Raw genomic sequence first — 17,253 nt, 5'->3', positions numbered from 1 at the left:
TTCTATCGCTGAGCACACCGTTGTAGAAACGCCATGCAACAGACAGACAGACAGCTCGAGAGTTTTCCAAGCTCTGATGGTGTGTCGTGGAAAACGTTCGGTTTCTGATGCTGACTGTGCAGTGCTCGAGAGGAATTTTCACGCTCTCATTTGTGCATGTTGCTTTTGGTTCCACTACAGCTAGACATTGATGATGATGTTGGTTTTGGACAATGGTATTGGTGAGCATTTTCGTGTAGCGTTTGTTCAAATACGTCGTATGGCTGGTGGTGGGGATGGACCAAAATTGGGGTGGGGATGAGCCATACTTCGATGCGAAATTCAGGCTTTCAATGTGGTGTTGGTTCAGTGGTCAGACCAGTCTTAGCGCTGTCGTCGTAGAAGTAATTGGTTCCTTTGTCAATATTATGTGGAAGTTTGTTTAGTAATGTTTTGTAGTTTACGGAAACGCGATCTCTGCTAAGAGGAGCCAAGTTAGCGTATTTTTGTAGCGGGAGAGCGGTTTATGATACACGAGAGATTTTCGCCCTTCTTTTATCATAGAAGAAAAACAATATCAAGAGCGAGTAGAAAAAAAGCAAAGAGAATTGCTTTCTCGACCGAGATTTGATCCTCGAACGCTGTGTCAGAGTGAAGTGTAAAATTATTTGTGTTTTTTATCGGCTCGTCCATCATACACAACCGGGTGTATGCTCGCGCGCTCCCTCTCTGTCTATCTAGCTCTATGTATCTCTCCGTCTCGAATTCAATCGATTTTGACTTATCGACCGAATGGCTCGCTTAGCATATAGTTTTAATCAGTAGTACCGCGTTGATTGTTGAATGATGTGGTCGAAAACCGCAAACGTAAGCGAGTGAATTTTTAATAGCATACAAAAAACAATTATTCTCCGAGCACACGGCCGGCATTGGTAGTTCGTAATGGAACGTCAAGCAGAGTGACACGCCGAGAGTGATCCAATGAGTTTTCAATGATCAATCGAGAAGATAAGTTGGCTGAAAGATTTCGGTTTCACGTGCAGTGCTAAAGATGAAGACACCTTTCACAAATAATGCAGCATACATAGAAGTGTGACTAGCGATATTAAAACAAACGAATCAAACTAGTGCAATAAATAGTTAAAAAATACACTACAAGTGATGTACATGTCTAAGATTCGTTTATAATGCCGATAAAAGTGAGATTTTGATAGAATATCAACAACTGGACAGTGCTGAGAAATGATTCAGGTCGACTCTGTTGGATACTCAAGAGTGAAGGATGAATCAAACAATGATGAAGGTGATTTAAAAGCTTATTTTATTGATAATAATAGATGATACCGTAAAATCGGGTGTAATTGATCAGAAGGGTGAAATTGATCATCGTATCACACGATTTTATTTATGCGTAGTGGAGCACAAATATCAATGTAAGCTGCAGTAAATGAACGTTGTTTGTCGTAACTATTGTCGAATTGTGTGTTGTGAAGTTTTTTGCATTAAGGAATGTTTATTACTATGAAAATAATGTAAAATTTCCAAATCATGCACGGTACAGTATTGACAAACACCTAGAAACTTCTATTTTTAAGCAAAGATTTAAACATAGTATGAACCTGAAAGTTTGTGAGGATGCTTGAGATATATCCGCAAAGCAGATTTCATCAAAAAAATTCGTACCAATTAGCTCAAATGGTTGAAATAATTGAATTTCTGTTTGATATCATTGATTTCCTTAGGAAATTGCATACATTTAGGCGTTTTCCGCGTAATTCTTGAAATTTATCTATTCGTTATTTATATAAATATTGCATTGTTAAGATTTTGACAAGCATATTCGGATTCAGGGTGCTCAAATTTATCATGTAGAGTTGTTTTGAAAACTAACAATAATGGCATTGACAAGTGATCAATTTCACCCCGAAATGAGATCCCCTGATTTTTTATTTTAGAGATATTTGTTAACACTAAAATGACATTTGTTAGAAAATTACGGTACATGAGTCAATGGGGCTCACCTTCGTACTTGTTTTCCTGCATTTAGTTGTTTGGCATTGTTAACATTATGGAAAATAGACTAGAAAAACCGTGAAAAATGATCAATTTCACCCGAAATTACGGTACATAGATTAAGAAGCCAATGAACATGCCTAACTATCATGGAACATGCGAGTCTGTTGAAAAAACCATCAATTTGCGTTGATATGGAAATACCGTCGGTACTTTCACATAGTGCTTTGCCAGTGCATAATTTCAACATTAGCCATTTTCTACAAATAATTATACTAATCAGAAGTGTTACTATCGTAATTTGTAATGTCCGGAATGAGGTCCCAAGTGTCATGATTGTATTCTAATAAGTTCGATATTGTCGGAATGTATTTGCACGTGTATATGCAATTATTTCTCATCTGTTCTGAATGCTGCAAATTCTGTTTGTATTCTGGAGCATCATCAAATGTGTTTTGAATTAAACTTTTTTCCCATACAGTGATAATAGTGCCATATGACTAGGAGAGGCAGTCTGCTTTTTAATCACGGCTCTGAATGAACCATTTGCGATTTATTACACGCCGCAGTCATGTTTCGCTCGGTGGACTGTCATCAATAAATCGATTTATAGAGTTTTCCAGTAGTAAATTTATTTTGCTCTTGACGAATCATCCCGTTAGAAACCACCTCATTATATGTTTAAAGTGTATACCAGAGCCGTAGAGCAATCCAGTCGGCTTGAGAACGCGTGAAAATAAGTTAAAAGCACGTTCAATTAAACAGCACCTCATCTGGTACTCGGCTGCTGGGTGCTGTACGTATACGTCTGTTTTTAATATAAATCAGCAACGATCAATTATATTTATAATACACAGAAAGTAAATAAACTATTCATTTGGTTCCGAATGCCGTCGGTTGGATATGTGGCTCATGTCGGTTGAGTTGGAATTGATTATGTGACGACAAATGTTTTTGATCATGATTTTTTTTAATAAATCTGGGATTTGTAGTATCCATCTCAGGTTTGTAAACATACAAATCACAAGATCGGCTGCGTAATGTATGGGACGAATTTAATCACAATTGAGATTATATACATTTGTTCTCATATGGTTTTGCAATCCTCGTGGTTTTATTAACGTGTATTTAAACTCTTAAGATTAGTTTTTCACTTGCTAAAGATAGTCAAAAAGGTTCCTCAAAACAAGAGAAAAAGATTAGACCGAAGAGACCTGCCTTCGAACTAAACCATGGAGTATCGTGTAACATCATTATTCAACAAAATATTTAATAGAGTAAAAATTGACAAACAAAGTGAAAACAAACCACGCTGCTTTTTTTTTTTCTGTGTATTTGAAATATAATTGATCGTTGCCGATTTGCGTTAAAAACAAACGTCTACGTATAGTTGTTCTAAGAACTTCTTTATTTATATTGTTTCAGTTTAGTTTAATACGCTACCTCTCGATTTTTTGCCTTGTATTATTTAATTATGTTGAAAATTCCTTAAACAAAAACTGTCATAGTGCTGTGAACTATGCATTCTTTGCCCTTGATTTTAAGTGAAGCATTTAGGCTGAATATTGAAGAAAAAAAAAAATCTCGAGACCGCATAGCAGATTCATGCATAGAACTGGATTGAAGTTTTATCCAAACAAAAAACGTATTCTTTTACAACTGATTTCTGCTTCAATGTGGAAAACATTTAATATGGATTTCTTCGTGGCATATTCGCTATGGGTTTTATATTACATAAGGATCCCTCCAAATTTCAAATTCGTTGGGCGTTCTAAATTTAGTACACTGTATGCAATATATAATCACTAAAAATATTACGAGGTAGTGGGTAGGTGACAAAATGGCCAAAATCATAATAATAAATATAAAGAACAGATATAAAGAACTGAAAGATATTTTGACGCATGAATGGGTTGTGTCACAAGAAAATAAACACGAACCAATATTAGTATCAGGTGATCTGTCAATTATATCCATAGCAGAACTAGCTATTGAACACAGCGTAACAAATTACATTTTTAGCGTGTCTCAAGGTGCAAATTATATGTGTAAAACACAAGTTTTGTGAATATTTACATAACGTTTAAACTATGGTTTATCAAACTTTAATGTGATTTAATCCACCAAATGTGCAAAATAGGACTCCAACTTTTATTTTGGATATAATTTTAGTTTAAATGACACATGTAAATTAAGTATGAATCGAATTTTAAAACATGCTTGCAGTCTGAATATAAAATTCGTCTTTCTTTCATGTGGCAAAATACATCACTTTTCTAAATCATCCAAAAATAAAACTTTTTAACTTTGAAAATAATGACCTTTGTTTATAAGTACTCTTGAAAGCATAAAGTATGCATGCTGTAGGAAATAAGGCAAATAGAGACTCATACAATCGCCATACAAACTGGTAAACATACATGCAAGTTGACTGAAATCGAGTAATTTTTAACAGCGACTAAATATTGTTTCGAAGTGTAAGCTATTCTATTAGATTTCTTGTGATTGATTATGATTAGTAGTGAAAGTTTCAGGCATATAAAAAAATGTTGAATATTTTTGGTGTTTCTGATTTGGATTCAGTTTTGTAAATGATGTTTCAAATACTACTAAAATACCGCTACTTATTTCAGTCGTATGAAGGCAAACTCTTACAAGTTATTTACATATAAAACAAAATAAAAACATTAATCTGGAAATACGCCTAGAGGTAGGCCGTTTCCGAAGAGAAATTTGTTTATTTTGGGGTCGTTCATGAAGTACGTCACGTTATTAGGTGCAAAGGGGGGGGGGGGGGTCATCAAAGCGAGCAAAAACTTGGTCCACATATCTGTGGATACATGTCAATTGACACTTTCTATAGCTTATTTTAAAGTAAATGAGTTTATCTTTCTTTGTAACATTTACTTGTTACTTTGTAACTTCAAAAATATGTTTTTGATTTATATTTACCTTTACCAGTGGAATACCTTTAAATACATAAAAAGCCGAATTTAGTACTAAACCATTTAACTCCATTAAGGTTTATATCCTTTGACATATACGCGTATTTCGACCTCAACTGTAAGGCCGTCTTCAGTGTCGTGTACTAGACTTGACTTAAAATGAATACATTTCGCAGCATTGAATGGACCAAAATTTAATATATCGTGTACACGGTGCTCCCCTGATCGTTATTATCAGAAAAAAATCTCCATCAAATTTGTGCTCACCAGTCGTTTTCTATAGGTAAGCTGCAAATCGTAGGGCCCGTTTTGAAGCTACGCCCTTTTGATTGCATAAATCCACTAATTTAAAGAAAATCGAAGATATTTAAACGAATTTTCTTTGGCTTGGATTATAAGAAGAAATATGTTATCAAAACTTAGTTGAACGTTGCTTTGCTTAGTTATTTGCAACCTTTTGGTGGAGTTTTGAATGCGAAATTAGACGAGATTTGGAATTAAGGCATTCTAATACCGTTGAGCATGTTTAAATGTCACATTGCACATACACTACCCGCCATAAGTATGGAATCGCATCATCTAGTATTGCAACACCTCAATTGAATATTGCAGCACCCCAAAAAGTTTAGCATCACCCGTAAGCTATTACACTAATGACGCAATATCTTGGAAACCTTACTTTCTAGAAAGCTGCGGTCTTCAGCAAAGTTGTTCAGAAGCCTTACGGCGTTCATCAGCTGACATTTTTAATGCGCCATTTTGCCGCTACGTGGCGCTAGTGTGCATGTAATTTGGTCATATTTTAGACGGCTCTAGCTCATGAACCTGACCACTTAGAATGTTCGTGTCTTCAGCAAAGTTGTTCAGAAGCTTAAAAGCAATCTGAGACAGCACTGATTGGTTAGCAATTTAGCCGCTACGTGGCGCTAGTGTGCATGTCATTTGATCATATTCTAGCAGGCTCTAGCTCATGAACCTGACAACTTAGAATGTTCGTGTTTTCAGCAAAGTTGATCAGAAGCTTAAAAGCAATGTGAAACAGCACTGATTGGTTAGCAATTTTGCCGCTACGTGGCGCTAGTGTGCATGTCATTTGATCATATTCTAGCAGGCTCTAGCTCATGAACCTGACCACTTAGAATGTTCGTGTCTTCAGCAAAGTTGTTCAGAAGCTTAAAAGCAATCTGAGGCAGCACTAATTGGTTAGCAATTTTGCCACTACGTGGCGCTAGTGTGCATGTAAATTGGTTTTATTTTAGACGGCTCTAGCTCATGAACCTGGCCACTTAGAATGTTCGTGTCTTCAGCAAAGTTGTTCAGAAGCTTAAAAGCAATGTGAAACAGCACTGATTGGTTAGCAATTTTGCCACTACGTGGCGCTAGTGTGCATGTAATTTGGTCATATTTTAGACGGCTCTAGCTCATGAACCTGACCACTTAGAATGTTCGTGTCTTCAGCAAAGTTGTTCAGAAGCTTAAAAGCAATCTGAGACAGCACTGATTGGTTAGCAATTTAGCCGCTACGTGGCGCTAGTGTGCATGTCATTTGATCATATTCTAGCAGGCTCTAGCTCATGAACCTGACAACTTAGAATGTTCGTGTTTTCAGCAAAGTTGATCAGAAGCTTAAAAGCAATGTGAAACAGCACTGATTGGTTAGCAATTTTGCCGCTACGTGGCGCTAGTGTGCATGTCATTTGATCATATTCTAGCAGGCTCTAGCTCATGAACCTGACAACTTAGAATGTTCGTGTCTTCAGCAAAGTTGTTCAGAAGCTTAAAAGCAATCTGAGGCAGCACTGATTGGTTAGCAATTTTGCCCTACGTGGCACTACTGTGCATGTGAATTGGTCATATTTTAGACGGGTCTAGCTCATGAACCTGACCACTTAGAATGTTCGTGTCTTCAGCAGAATATTATCATTAGAGTAATCGGACTCCTCGTATTTCCCACAGGAATTCCACTCGAGATATCATTCATAATCCTCCAGATATTTCTTTAACGTGTTTCTCCAATTATTCCTGAAATTATGCTATAAATCGTTCCTAGCTGTACCTCGAATTTCTCCAGAGATTCCTCAACAAAATTTAAAGGTGTTTTCTAAGGGTGATTCTAAAAATTCTTCCATAAAAACTCAATTTAATATGCCAAATATTAAACGAGTTATGTACAGCGATCTCAAGTATCATAAAACTGTGTTTCGTTACTTAGCAACTTGGCAACTCGCTAGTTAAATCATTCTTAAAATAAAAAAAAAACGGGATTCATACAGCCGAGTTTATGACAAAAAAAACATGTGTGTAGGTTCATTCATGAATTCCTCCGAGAATTTCTCTCAATACTATTTCAAAAATTAATTTATGGATTCCTGTTGAAACTTTTCTTTCAAAAATTTCCAAACAATAATTTAATAAATTGTTCCAGAAACATAGTGGGTACACCGAAAGGGTTTTGCGTCTAAATTAAATTGATTTTTGCTTGAACTTGAACTCGACCACAAACTTCACTCAAAATTCTAATAGAATATTTTTATTTTTCAAGTAATTACTCCAATAATTATCTTCTTTTAGTCCTTGTTGAATTCATTCCATTTATATCTTCAGTATGTCTCGAGATAAACTTCAAAATTTGCTCACGAGATTTCAAGGAACTTGACTAGGAATTTCACCAAAATCATTTTGAAGCATTAAATCATCCCTTAGGTATAGGAATAATTTATGAGATTTATTCACAACTTCATGTGATGTAATTTATGAATACTTCTGCGCTAAAAACCCAGCAAAAAAATCCATGAAAACTTACAAAAATTTCTTTGGGTTCATACAGTAAGAAATATTTTTACACACATTCCATTTCCAAACATTGAGTTTTAAAACAATATTTAGGAAAATTATGTGAAAACTCCGTATGAAACATTCTTTGAATTATACTAAAATGAATTCCAAGAAGAGCTTGGAGGCAATTATTTATGCTATTTCGAAGGAGTTTCTAAATCAAGAGGAATTTTAATATGAACCTCTTTAGGAATTTCTGTGTTCTGTGAGAAATTTTTAGATAATTCATCGATCATGTATAACTAGGGGTGGTAGGTCATTTGGCATAAAGTCGTTTGGCATAAAGCCGTTTGGCATAAAGTCGTTTGGCATAATGGTCATTTGGCATAATAGTCGTTTGGCATAATGAGTCTGAATCCAGGAATTTCTAAAGATGACATTCGTTTTTACGTTTCTATTGTATCTTTCTGATGACATCAGGCTTGTTTTGGAGTTAATTGATACAAAATGACACTTTATCCAACAATCATATGCTCTTGAATAAACTAAAGCATATTAAGAAAGTTATTGCCAATAGTATTTCATTATTTATCCAGAAATGGCCCTTCTTTTAAATATTAATTCTTGTTTTGAGTTTCGCAATCGGAATGATTTTTTTACTGAAGATTATTATATATTTAGCACAAATTTATCCTTCTTTCAAAATTCTATGTTTTTTATATGATGTAACCATAATTATAGGAATAAACACTGTTGATTTGAAATTTAAATTTATTTCTCTTCTTTTATACATAGGCTGTTCTTTGGAGCTGTATTTTTTTTAGATATTTTTTTGTTTCCAACTGACAAAAGGGCGGCAATCGATAACATTGATCTGGTCAAGTTATTGGCGAAAAGAGAAACCGATTACTGCAGTTACGATGAGTTATGCGTTACTTTTACCTGGATGTTGTTTCCCTGAACGCCAGTTCCCCGAATGCCACGAATAGCCCACTTCCCCGAAAAGTTTTTGGCACTCACAATTGCCGTAACTTTATGCATTCCAGGGTAATGGATGAACTAACCATTTAATATGCACCCTTCTTTATTTAATTGGCGGTTCTTTCGAATTTTACCGTCCTCAGCATTTTTGTCAACATGTGTATAGCCGCGAATGACAGAATACCTCCTTTTCTGGTAGCTTATCATTCTTTCTTGCTCACTATGCAGTCACTGAAGACTATTATAGCACCTTTTCAAACTGCACCGGGGAACTGGCTTTCGAGGAACCGATGATTCTGAACGATATTTTTGATGTTTTGTTATGCCGCAACAATTTTTGGCGTCCAATCTTCTATTGGTTCAATAATAAATTTTGCCTTCTTTTAAAAAATAGGCTGTTTTTTATATTTATACTGTTTTGAATTATATTTTTCAGTAAAGCTAACCATGTTTTATCAATTCTTGGAAGACGTGCTGTTAGAATGATAATTGCTTTAGAACCTGCCAACATTCAACATATTTTTTTTTGCAAACAAATGATCTCCTTTCAAGATACGCCGAAAAAAAAAATTCAATCACAAATTTTCCCTTCTTTCGATAATAGACGGTGTTTTTGACATACACTTCCAAAATTAAAATTTATTTTGAATCGTTCCAAAGTTTTGCCATACATATTTTCTTAAAAAATGTGTTGTTCATTTGAGTTATGCTGTGGGAAGATTTTTTTCCGGCTAGAGCCTTAAACATTTTAAACGAAAAATAATCTGCTCTCGTATTAGGCTAATTTTGCATTATGCTGCAGTATAAGATCTTTGGAATAAAATCTCCCTTCTTGTAGCAAGTAATTTTCATCAAGTGTTACGTCCAAACTGGGACAGACCTTGATCTGCAGCGAAATGTTCTAGGAGCGTTCCCTTTATTAATAACTGCGAACTTTCTTTGCCAATTTAATATTTTAAATTATGTATATCGCAACAAGCTCAACACTCTATGCTCTGGGATGTAGAGAAAATAATTATTTCGAAAAGATCTTCCACCAGACCCGTCACGAGTTTTATTAAGTTATGCTCTCTAATGCCACAGCAATTTTTGACATTCATAGCTTGAAAAATCTGAACGAACACCACGCTTAGTGAGAACTTACCAATGTTGATCTAGGTAAAAGCTTCAAAACTGCCGATATAGGGGCAATTCATTAATTACGTAAGACAATTTTCGGGGTTTTTCAACCCCCCCTCCCCCCATGGTAAGTATTTTGTATGAAAATTAAAAATAAATTGTATGGCGCGTAAGAAATCTCGAAACCCTCCTCCCCCCATAAACCCTTACATAATTAATGGACAGCCCCATACATTCTAAGTCAATCATTGTGCCAAACGACCATTATGCCAAATGACCATTATGCCAAACGACCATTATGCCAAACGACTTTATGCCAAATGACCTTATGCCAAACGACTTTATGCCAAACGGGGTACAATCATAACTAGGAACTCAGGTTGATTCCATTTATTTTACTGGACAAAGCAAAATTGGCGATCAAAGGGACCACAACGAATCGAATCTTTGGAATTTTTCCAATAGGTAAATCTGCAAGACTTGAAATAGACCCGTCATTCAACATTGAAATAAGACGCGTTTAGGACTTTACTTAGCTTACTATGAAAAAAAAAATACGGTGGGTACCTTGTATAGTTTTATGTTTCATGCAAAAAGAGTGTAATGTATAATGATCGTTTTGTCGTGAAAATCGTGAATGAAATGTTAAGAATCGATCTTCTCAAGCCCCCCCCCCCTGATGAAAAAACCTGGCTAGGCCAATGGTCATCGACCCCTTAGGGACCGTTCAAATATAACGTAACGCAACAGGGGAGGGAGGGGGTCTTACATAGTGTTACGATTCAAAGAAAAATTTAAAATTTTCTATACAAAAGTTGTTACGTGGAGGTGAAAGGGGGTCTAAAATTGACACATTTTGGCTTACGTAATTTTTTAATGAACTCTTAAAAGTCCATGCAAGTTCTTGACGCGGTTCACAAGCAATCATTAACACGTCGAAATTTGAAAAACAGGAACATTATAAAATGACCCGATTTTGTCAGGTTCCCCATTTTGTCAGCCTAAAATTCATCGAGGGGCTGACAAAATCGGGTCCTCACTGTATTATATTCCACAATGTTTTGAATTTTGTCTAAGTAAACAGGTTCTTAGAAAATGCCTTCTTCTAAATATTAGCTGAAGATACGAACATTCTAGGTGGTCAAGATCATGTGCTAGAGCCCGCGAAAATATAACCAAATCTACCTGCACATCTGAGAGAGAGGAGACAGATGGCTTAGATTGCGAGTTCCCAAAAGACAAGGGAACCTGTCATAAACTGACACTGGAAAACCACACATTTGAAGAGCAAAGCGTAAAATACCGTCAGAATTTAGGTAAAGGTAATTATACTTTCTAGGTGTTTTTCGATGACTGCACATTTTAAAAAGTTGAATATCTAAATATAGTCGTGTGTTGGCAAACTGCTATTGATTTTTTATTCATACCTTTTTCACAGTGAACAACAATGAGTGAATGATTTTGACCAAAATAAGATCATTAGACCGTTGTGCACAACCCAAGAACTAAAGATAGAAGTCTAAGAAGGCAAGAAAACATGCCAACTGTCAGTGAGCTGTCTCCTCTCTCAGCTGTACGCTAGCACCACATAGCGGCAAAATTGCTAACCAATCAGTGCTGCCTCACATTGCTTTTAAGCTTCTGAACAACTTTGCTGAAGACACGAACATTCTAAGTGGTCAGGTTCATGAGCTAGAGCCTGCTAGAATATGATCAAATGACATGCACACTAGCGCCACGTAGCGGCAAAATTGCTAACCAATCAGTGCTGTCTCAGATTGCTTTTAAGCTTCTGAACAACTTTGCTGAAGACACGAACATTCTAAGTGGTCAGGTTCATGAGCTAGAGCCGTCTAAAATATGACCAATTTACATGCACACTAGCGCCACGTAGCGGCAAAATTGCTAACCAATCAGTGCTGCCTCACATTGCTTTTAAGCTTCTGACCAACTTTGCTGAAGACACGAACATTCTAAGTGGTCAGGTTCATGAGCTAGAGCCTGCTAGAATATGATCAAATGACATGCACACTAGCGCCACGTAGCGGCAAAATTGCTAACCAATCAGTGCTGTTTCACATTGCTTTTAAGCTTCTGATCAACTTTGCTGAAAACACGAACATTCTAAGTTGTCAGGTTCATGAGCTAGAGCCTGCTAGAATATGATCAAATGACATGCACACTAGCGCCACGTAGCGGCTAAATTGCTAACCAATCAGTGCTGTCTCAGATTGCTTTTAAGCTTCTGAACAACTTTGCTGAAGACACGAACATTCTAAGTGGTCAGGTTCATGAGCTAGAGCCGTCTAAAATATGACCAAATTACATGCACACTAGCGCCACGTAGCGGCAAAATGGCGCATTAAAAATGTCAGCTGATGAACGCCGTAAGGCTTCTGAACAACTTTGCTGAAGACCGCAGCTTTCTAGAAAGTAAGGTTTCCAAGATATTGCGTCATTAGTGTAATAGCTTACGGGTGATGCTAAACTTTTTGGGGGGTGCTGCAATATTCAATTGAGGTGTTGCAATACTAGATGATGCGATTCCATACTTATGGCGGGTAGTGTACATGCCACAAAACTCTTTCACTATCAACTGATTTTCCATGGGCTCAAGTGTTTTAGGGCATTACGGAGCTAATTTCATCATGTAACAAAATTAGTTCTTGTAGCACAATATTCTGGCTAGGTTGGTGAATGCATTCAGATTATTTTACATGCTACTGATTGCTACCTGTTGCATATTGAAGCGAAGCATTGGTCAAGAAGTAGGGTAACTCGGTGTAATACGCCTCAACCAGGCAATACGCCCCTCTTGAATTCACGGGATGGAGGTTTTTTTTTATACGTAAATATGATCACATATCATAAATATTCGCGAAGAAAATGTGTTGCGCATATATGTTCTTTGAGAAATATAAACAATCAATAGACATTCTAAAAATATCGAAAATCAGGTTTTTGATTTAAAATTTTGCTTCTGATAAGCAAGCCTCAGAGTAGATGAAACCCATTCTTTACTATTGCACTTATTACAAAAACTTTTACCGGAAGATGAATGCTAATGGACCCTTTAAAGCTTAGCAGAAGGTGGAATTCTCCTTGGAAATATTTCTACAACGCTGTTGACTTTTTTTTTCTATGGGAGGGGCATATTGCCCGGGTTGTTTTAAAACGTTAACATTGGGACCGTTTACAAGAAAACACACGTGTATGTTTCGATGTATGTGTCGTGCAAATCATATAAACGTTAGTAATGGGCCATATATAATTGTTATAAGATTTTTCAGAGCTTTCTTGTTTTAAGGTCGAATCCATGTCTGAAATTTTCTAACCCAAAGTTATGCTCGGGAGTATAAAAAGTGTTTAATAGGTATTTTTTGCGTGACGTACTCAATGAACGACCCATTTGCTCTAAATTTCATGTTTATTTGGGTGACCCAAAATACCACTTTGCAAGAAAACATGGGGATTCAACTTCCAAATCATAGCTAAGGATGTAACAATCAAACTTTTGTATGAGGAGAGCTCTAAGAAATGACGGTGAGAGGTTGCCCCGTTGAAATTTTTGAAAAAATCTGATTTTCGTGAGTAATGTCAAACAAATATTTGTAGTTCAGCTAAATTTCGTAAAACCTACGGTTTTTATATTTTTTACAGCTATTTTAACTGTATGGTTTGTACGAAAATTTTGTATATTGTTTCGTAAATGTTCAAAAACTATAATTTATTTTCAGCAAATTTTCAATTTTACATCATCAAAAGTAAATATCAATCTTGACGCTTGTGATTTGGGGTTATTCTAGTTTTACTGGGGCAAAACTGACAAAATGTGACTTTTTGATACTTTTTACAGAATATCATACAAATGTGATCCAATTTTCAACATATGTTCCAATAAACCGAATGAAGACAAGTGACGCGCCGTATTTCATTAATAATTGTTGTTAAGGCTGGATTTATTATTTCACGGAGAAAAAATATTAGAAATCGCAACGAAGATTAAGTTTGTTACAACCAAAATATTTGGTTGAATTTTGCACAAACAAAATGAGATGACAAAATGGATTGTTTGAAACAAACTGAACTCTAATGTTAATTTTAATACAGATTTTTATTGAAATTAAATCAAAACTAGCTTGCAACAACTATGCGTTTGGTTGTTTTATTTGACAACAAACAAAATAACAAGCATTCGACGTTGTTTCAAACCATAAAAAAAAGACACAGTTTAAACGAAACGTGTAAATTTCTGAGACATATAATGCACATAATTGGAGCGTGGAATATCATGGATATTTACATGATATGTCATGTAAACTTCAGATCAGGATCCTGAGTGTTACATGACATATAACACATTTTTATATGATTTCAGACTGAAATTTACATGACGTCATGTTTACATCGCATGAATGAAGTTTACATGACGTGTAATCTTCATTATTTTAACAGTGTAGATGGGACTAAAAACAAACTAAATTTCTTGATTGAATTTAATAACAGATTGACTGCTAGCGTTGTTTTTATTTCTTTCATTTATTTCTAATATGTTTATTGTTTCATAAGTCATTTTATATTAGAAATTGTAGATTTATGTTTGGTTAAAAAGTTTATGAATATGTATATGTATTCCAAGTAAAAAAATATATCTATAGGCTCCATCTTATCGGGATTTTCCATTGGTTAGCTTAGCGATAAATTTCTGTTAGCGATAAATTTCTGAACGCCTATATTCCTGGTCTATACATCTATTTCAAAAGAAAACACTTATTAATATTCGCTGATTTTTCACAGAATTAAAAACAATGATACCTGGGGAAGCTATGAATCAATTTCATAATAACTTATTACCTAAATTGACGTTTCAGCGCTTTTGCTACTTTTTCACGATATTTAATAGAAAGAGTTATTGTGGCCGTTTGAACTTAAGTTGTCAAATCAAAATTCAATAACCTAAATATAACTAAAAACAACATATACAGTCGCCTATCCACATATCGATATTGAAGGGACCATCGAGATAGGGAGAGATCGAGACAAAGATACAATTTTTGATGAATTGAAAAACACTCCGTTGCCAAGAAAGTAATACACAAACAAACGTCATTTTGCGCTCCTAATTTGTTTTGAATCCCAAAACTTTGGTCTAGTAACCTTTGATAATGGTCATATCGACATACGGAGAGAAAATTGAGAACGAAAAATCAACAGAAACACATCGAGATATGGAGATATCGAGATAAGGAGGATATCGAGATATGGAGAGTGAAAATGTGTGCAGACTGAAGGGACTTATGAAACCATCGAAATAGGGAGAGATATCGAGATGTAGCACATCGAGATGTGGAGAGTCGACTGTGAATTTATTAGTAACAACTAAGAAATTATTTTTGAAGAACTATTTTTATTGTTATTCATTGTTTAACTTTGGTTCAAAAATACGACTTTGTTTTAGCAACCATTTACGTTTAGAAACAACTAATTTCGATTAAAAATGAACAAATTTCTTTGTTTAAAATAGGTTGAATCAAACTAGGTCGATTTTTTTCGTGGTAGTAGACGGGTTTGAGCTATTTAGATTATTTTTTCTTCCTCATTGCACTCACTAGGGAGACAAGTGGCAAGCGTGTCAATTTCACATAGCTCAGATCGATCTTCTAAAAACTAACTCAGAATAAATATAAATTAGGCTCTAATTGAGGTTTTTTTATACGTATCACGGTAAAAAAAATTAATACAAAAAAATTAAAAATGCCAACCCGAAAATTGCAAAATATAATAAGTTTGTTGGATTGGAAAATAAGGTTTGACTTCCATTTAATCCAAAACATGATGATTTTTCCTCACAGTATTTACAATTTACAATTGGTCGGTGTTCAGACAAACGGAACTTGGATCACATTTGTATGATATTCTGCAAAAAAACACCAAGAATCTCACATTTATGTCCTCAGTTAATCTTGAATAACTCTGAAACGCGTCAAATTAAGGATATGATGTCTTCAGCAATGTTTTTCCATAATCAAAACATCAAGTTAAATACCCATTTTTGACGATCTAAAAAAATGTGTTGGGAAAATATTGGATTTTTCGAAGTTTTGCTGAATTAGAAATATTTGTTTAACATTACTCATAAAAATCGAACTCTTTTCAAAAATTTGAAAAATTTACACATACTCATTTTATGTAAAACCCTGTTAACTTGTAAAACACTGTTTAAGATTTTTAAGCGACACCAATGCAATAAAAATGTTTCAATGCAAAATATTTATTTGAACTTTTCAAATGAAAGGTTATACCGATCAATGTTATGTTCTTCAATGTTTGATTAATTATGATGTTCAATCCTTTTTAGTAACATTATAGACTCTTGCAAACGTTTTCAATATTTTGCAATTTAAAAATATCATTCAATTCGTTTGCCTTTTTTAGTAGCTCCGATAGACCCGGTTCAGATCGATAGCTTACAGTGATTCCCAAAGTGGGCGAATTCGCCCCCCTGAGGGTGATTTTCAGGTCCAGGGGGGCGATAGTTTGTAAAACTTTTTAGGAGAGGAGGGGGCGAAAAAGCTAGATAGGAGGCGAAAGTGATGGTATGGGAGATATTGAAAAACAGAAATAAACTCTTTGTTTGTAAGAGACACTCAATTAATGAAATCACATACATTTGAGAAGTAATTTATTTGACCCCTTACTATTTTATCTGTGCTTGTAAGTACCTCTAAATGCGCTCGATTTTTTTTTAAATAATGTAGACAAATCTGGACGATTGTTTGGATTGTTTAGATTCGGATGGTTTTTGCCAAAGATAACATTGAAAGAAGAAAATATGTGCGAATTTTTGGCGATATTTTATTTCAGATTCTAAAATAACGTTAAGTGTCTTTTTGTTAGGGGATCTGAAAAATAAGGCAGCTTAAGTTTCTTTTATTCCTCACGCATTTGTTACACTACTCGTTTTAATAATTTGTATACACGCAGTCTATTCAGTATTTATAGTGCAAATCAATTTTATAAATCAAAGTATGTGATTTTGGTAAAAAATCGAGTTCCAATGATAAAACCACTAAATAACATAAACGTCAATCACCCTTCTTAAAAACAGGCTTAAGTAAAATCAAATTATAAAGATCAAAGCTTAAGAAAAAATTGCATACAAACTTTGAACGGCTGGCGCTAAAATATAGTTTCTCCGATCGAGCAGAAATTTTGCACATTTTTATGGGTCCTAAATGCAATCCAAAAAGGGGACTGGAGCGAGAATCTAAATTTTTCATATAACCGTGTCCCAGTCTAATGACCAGTCGATCAGTGGCTAGAATCTGGGTTGTAATTTTGGGATTGCCTTGAGTAAACCTTGAATTTTAACAAAGATTTGGAACAATCAACTGGATAACATCATACAAAGAGGACAGTCTACTGTCTAACGGCTGTGCCC

At 35.1% G+C, this 17,253-nt stretch overlaps 1 protein-coding gene across 3 annotated transcripts in view; it reads left to right on the top strand.

Annotated features, from left to right (window-relative positions):
- Positions 1-362: 362 nt before the first annotated feature.
- Positions 363-17,253, top strand: part of LOC110677254 (homeotic protein spalt-major) — a 29,760-nt gene continuing 12,869 nt past the window's right edge. For 2 of the 3 annotated variants that reach the window (XR_002501055.1, XM_021848375.1), the window contains exon 1: positions 363-1,282. Coding sequence is in view for 2 of the 3 variants with exons in the window: in XM_021848375.1 (XP_021704067.1) it covers positions 1,222-1,282 (61 nt within the window). In the remaining variant the exon portion in view is untranslated. The remainder of the gene's footprint in view (positions 1,283-17,253) is intronic. The other variant, XM_021848374.1, reaches the window with a different exon arrangement.

This window comes from Aedes aegypti, chromosome 2 (assembly GCF_002204515.2).
Source record: "Aedes aegypti strain LVP_AGWG chromosome 2, AaegL5.0 Primary Assembly, whole genome shotgun sequence".
Lineage (NCBI taxonomy): Eukaryota > Metazoa > Arthropoda > Insecta > Diptera > Culicidae > Aedes > Aedes aegypti.
This window is presented reverse-complemented; position numbering and strand designations above follow the sequence as displayed.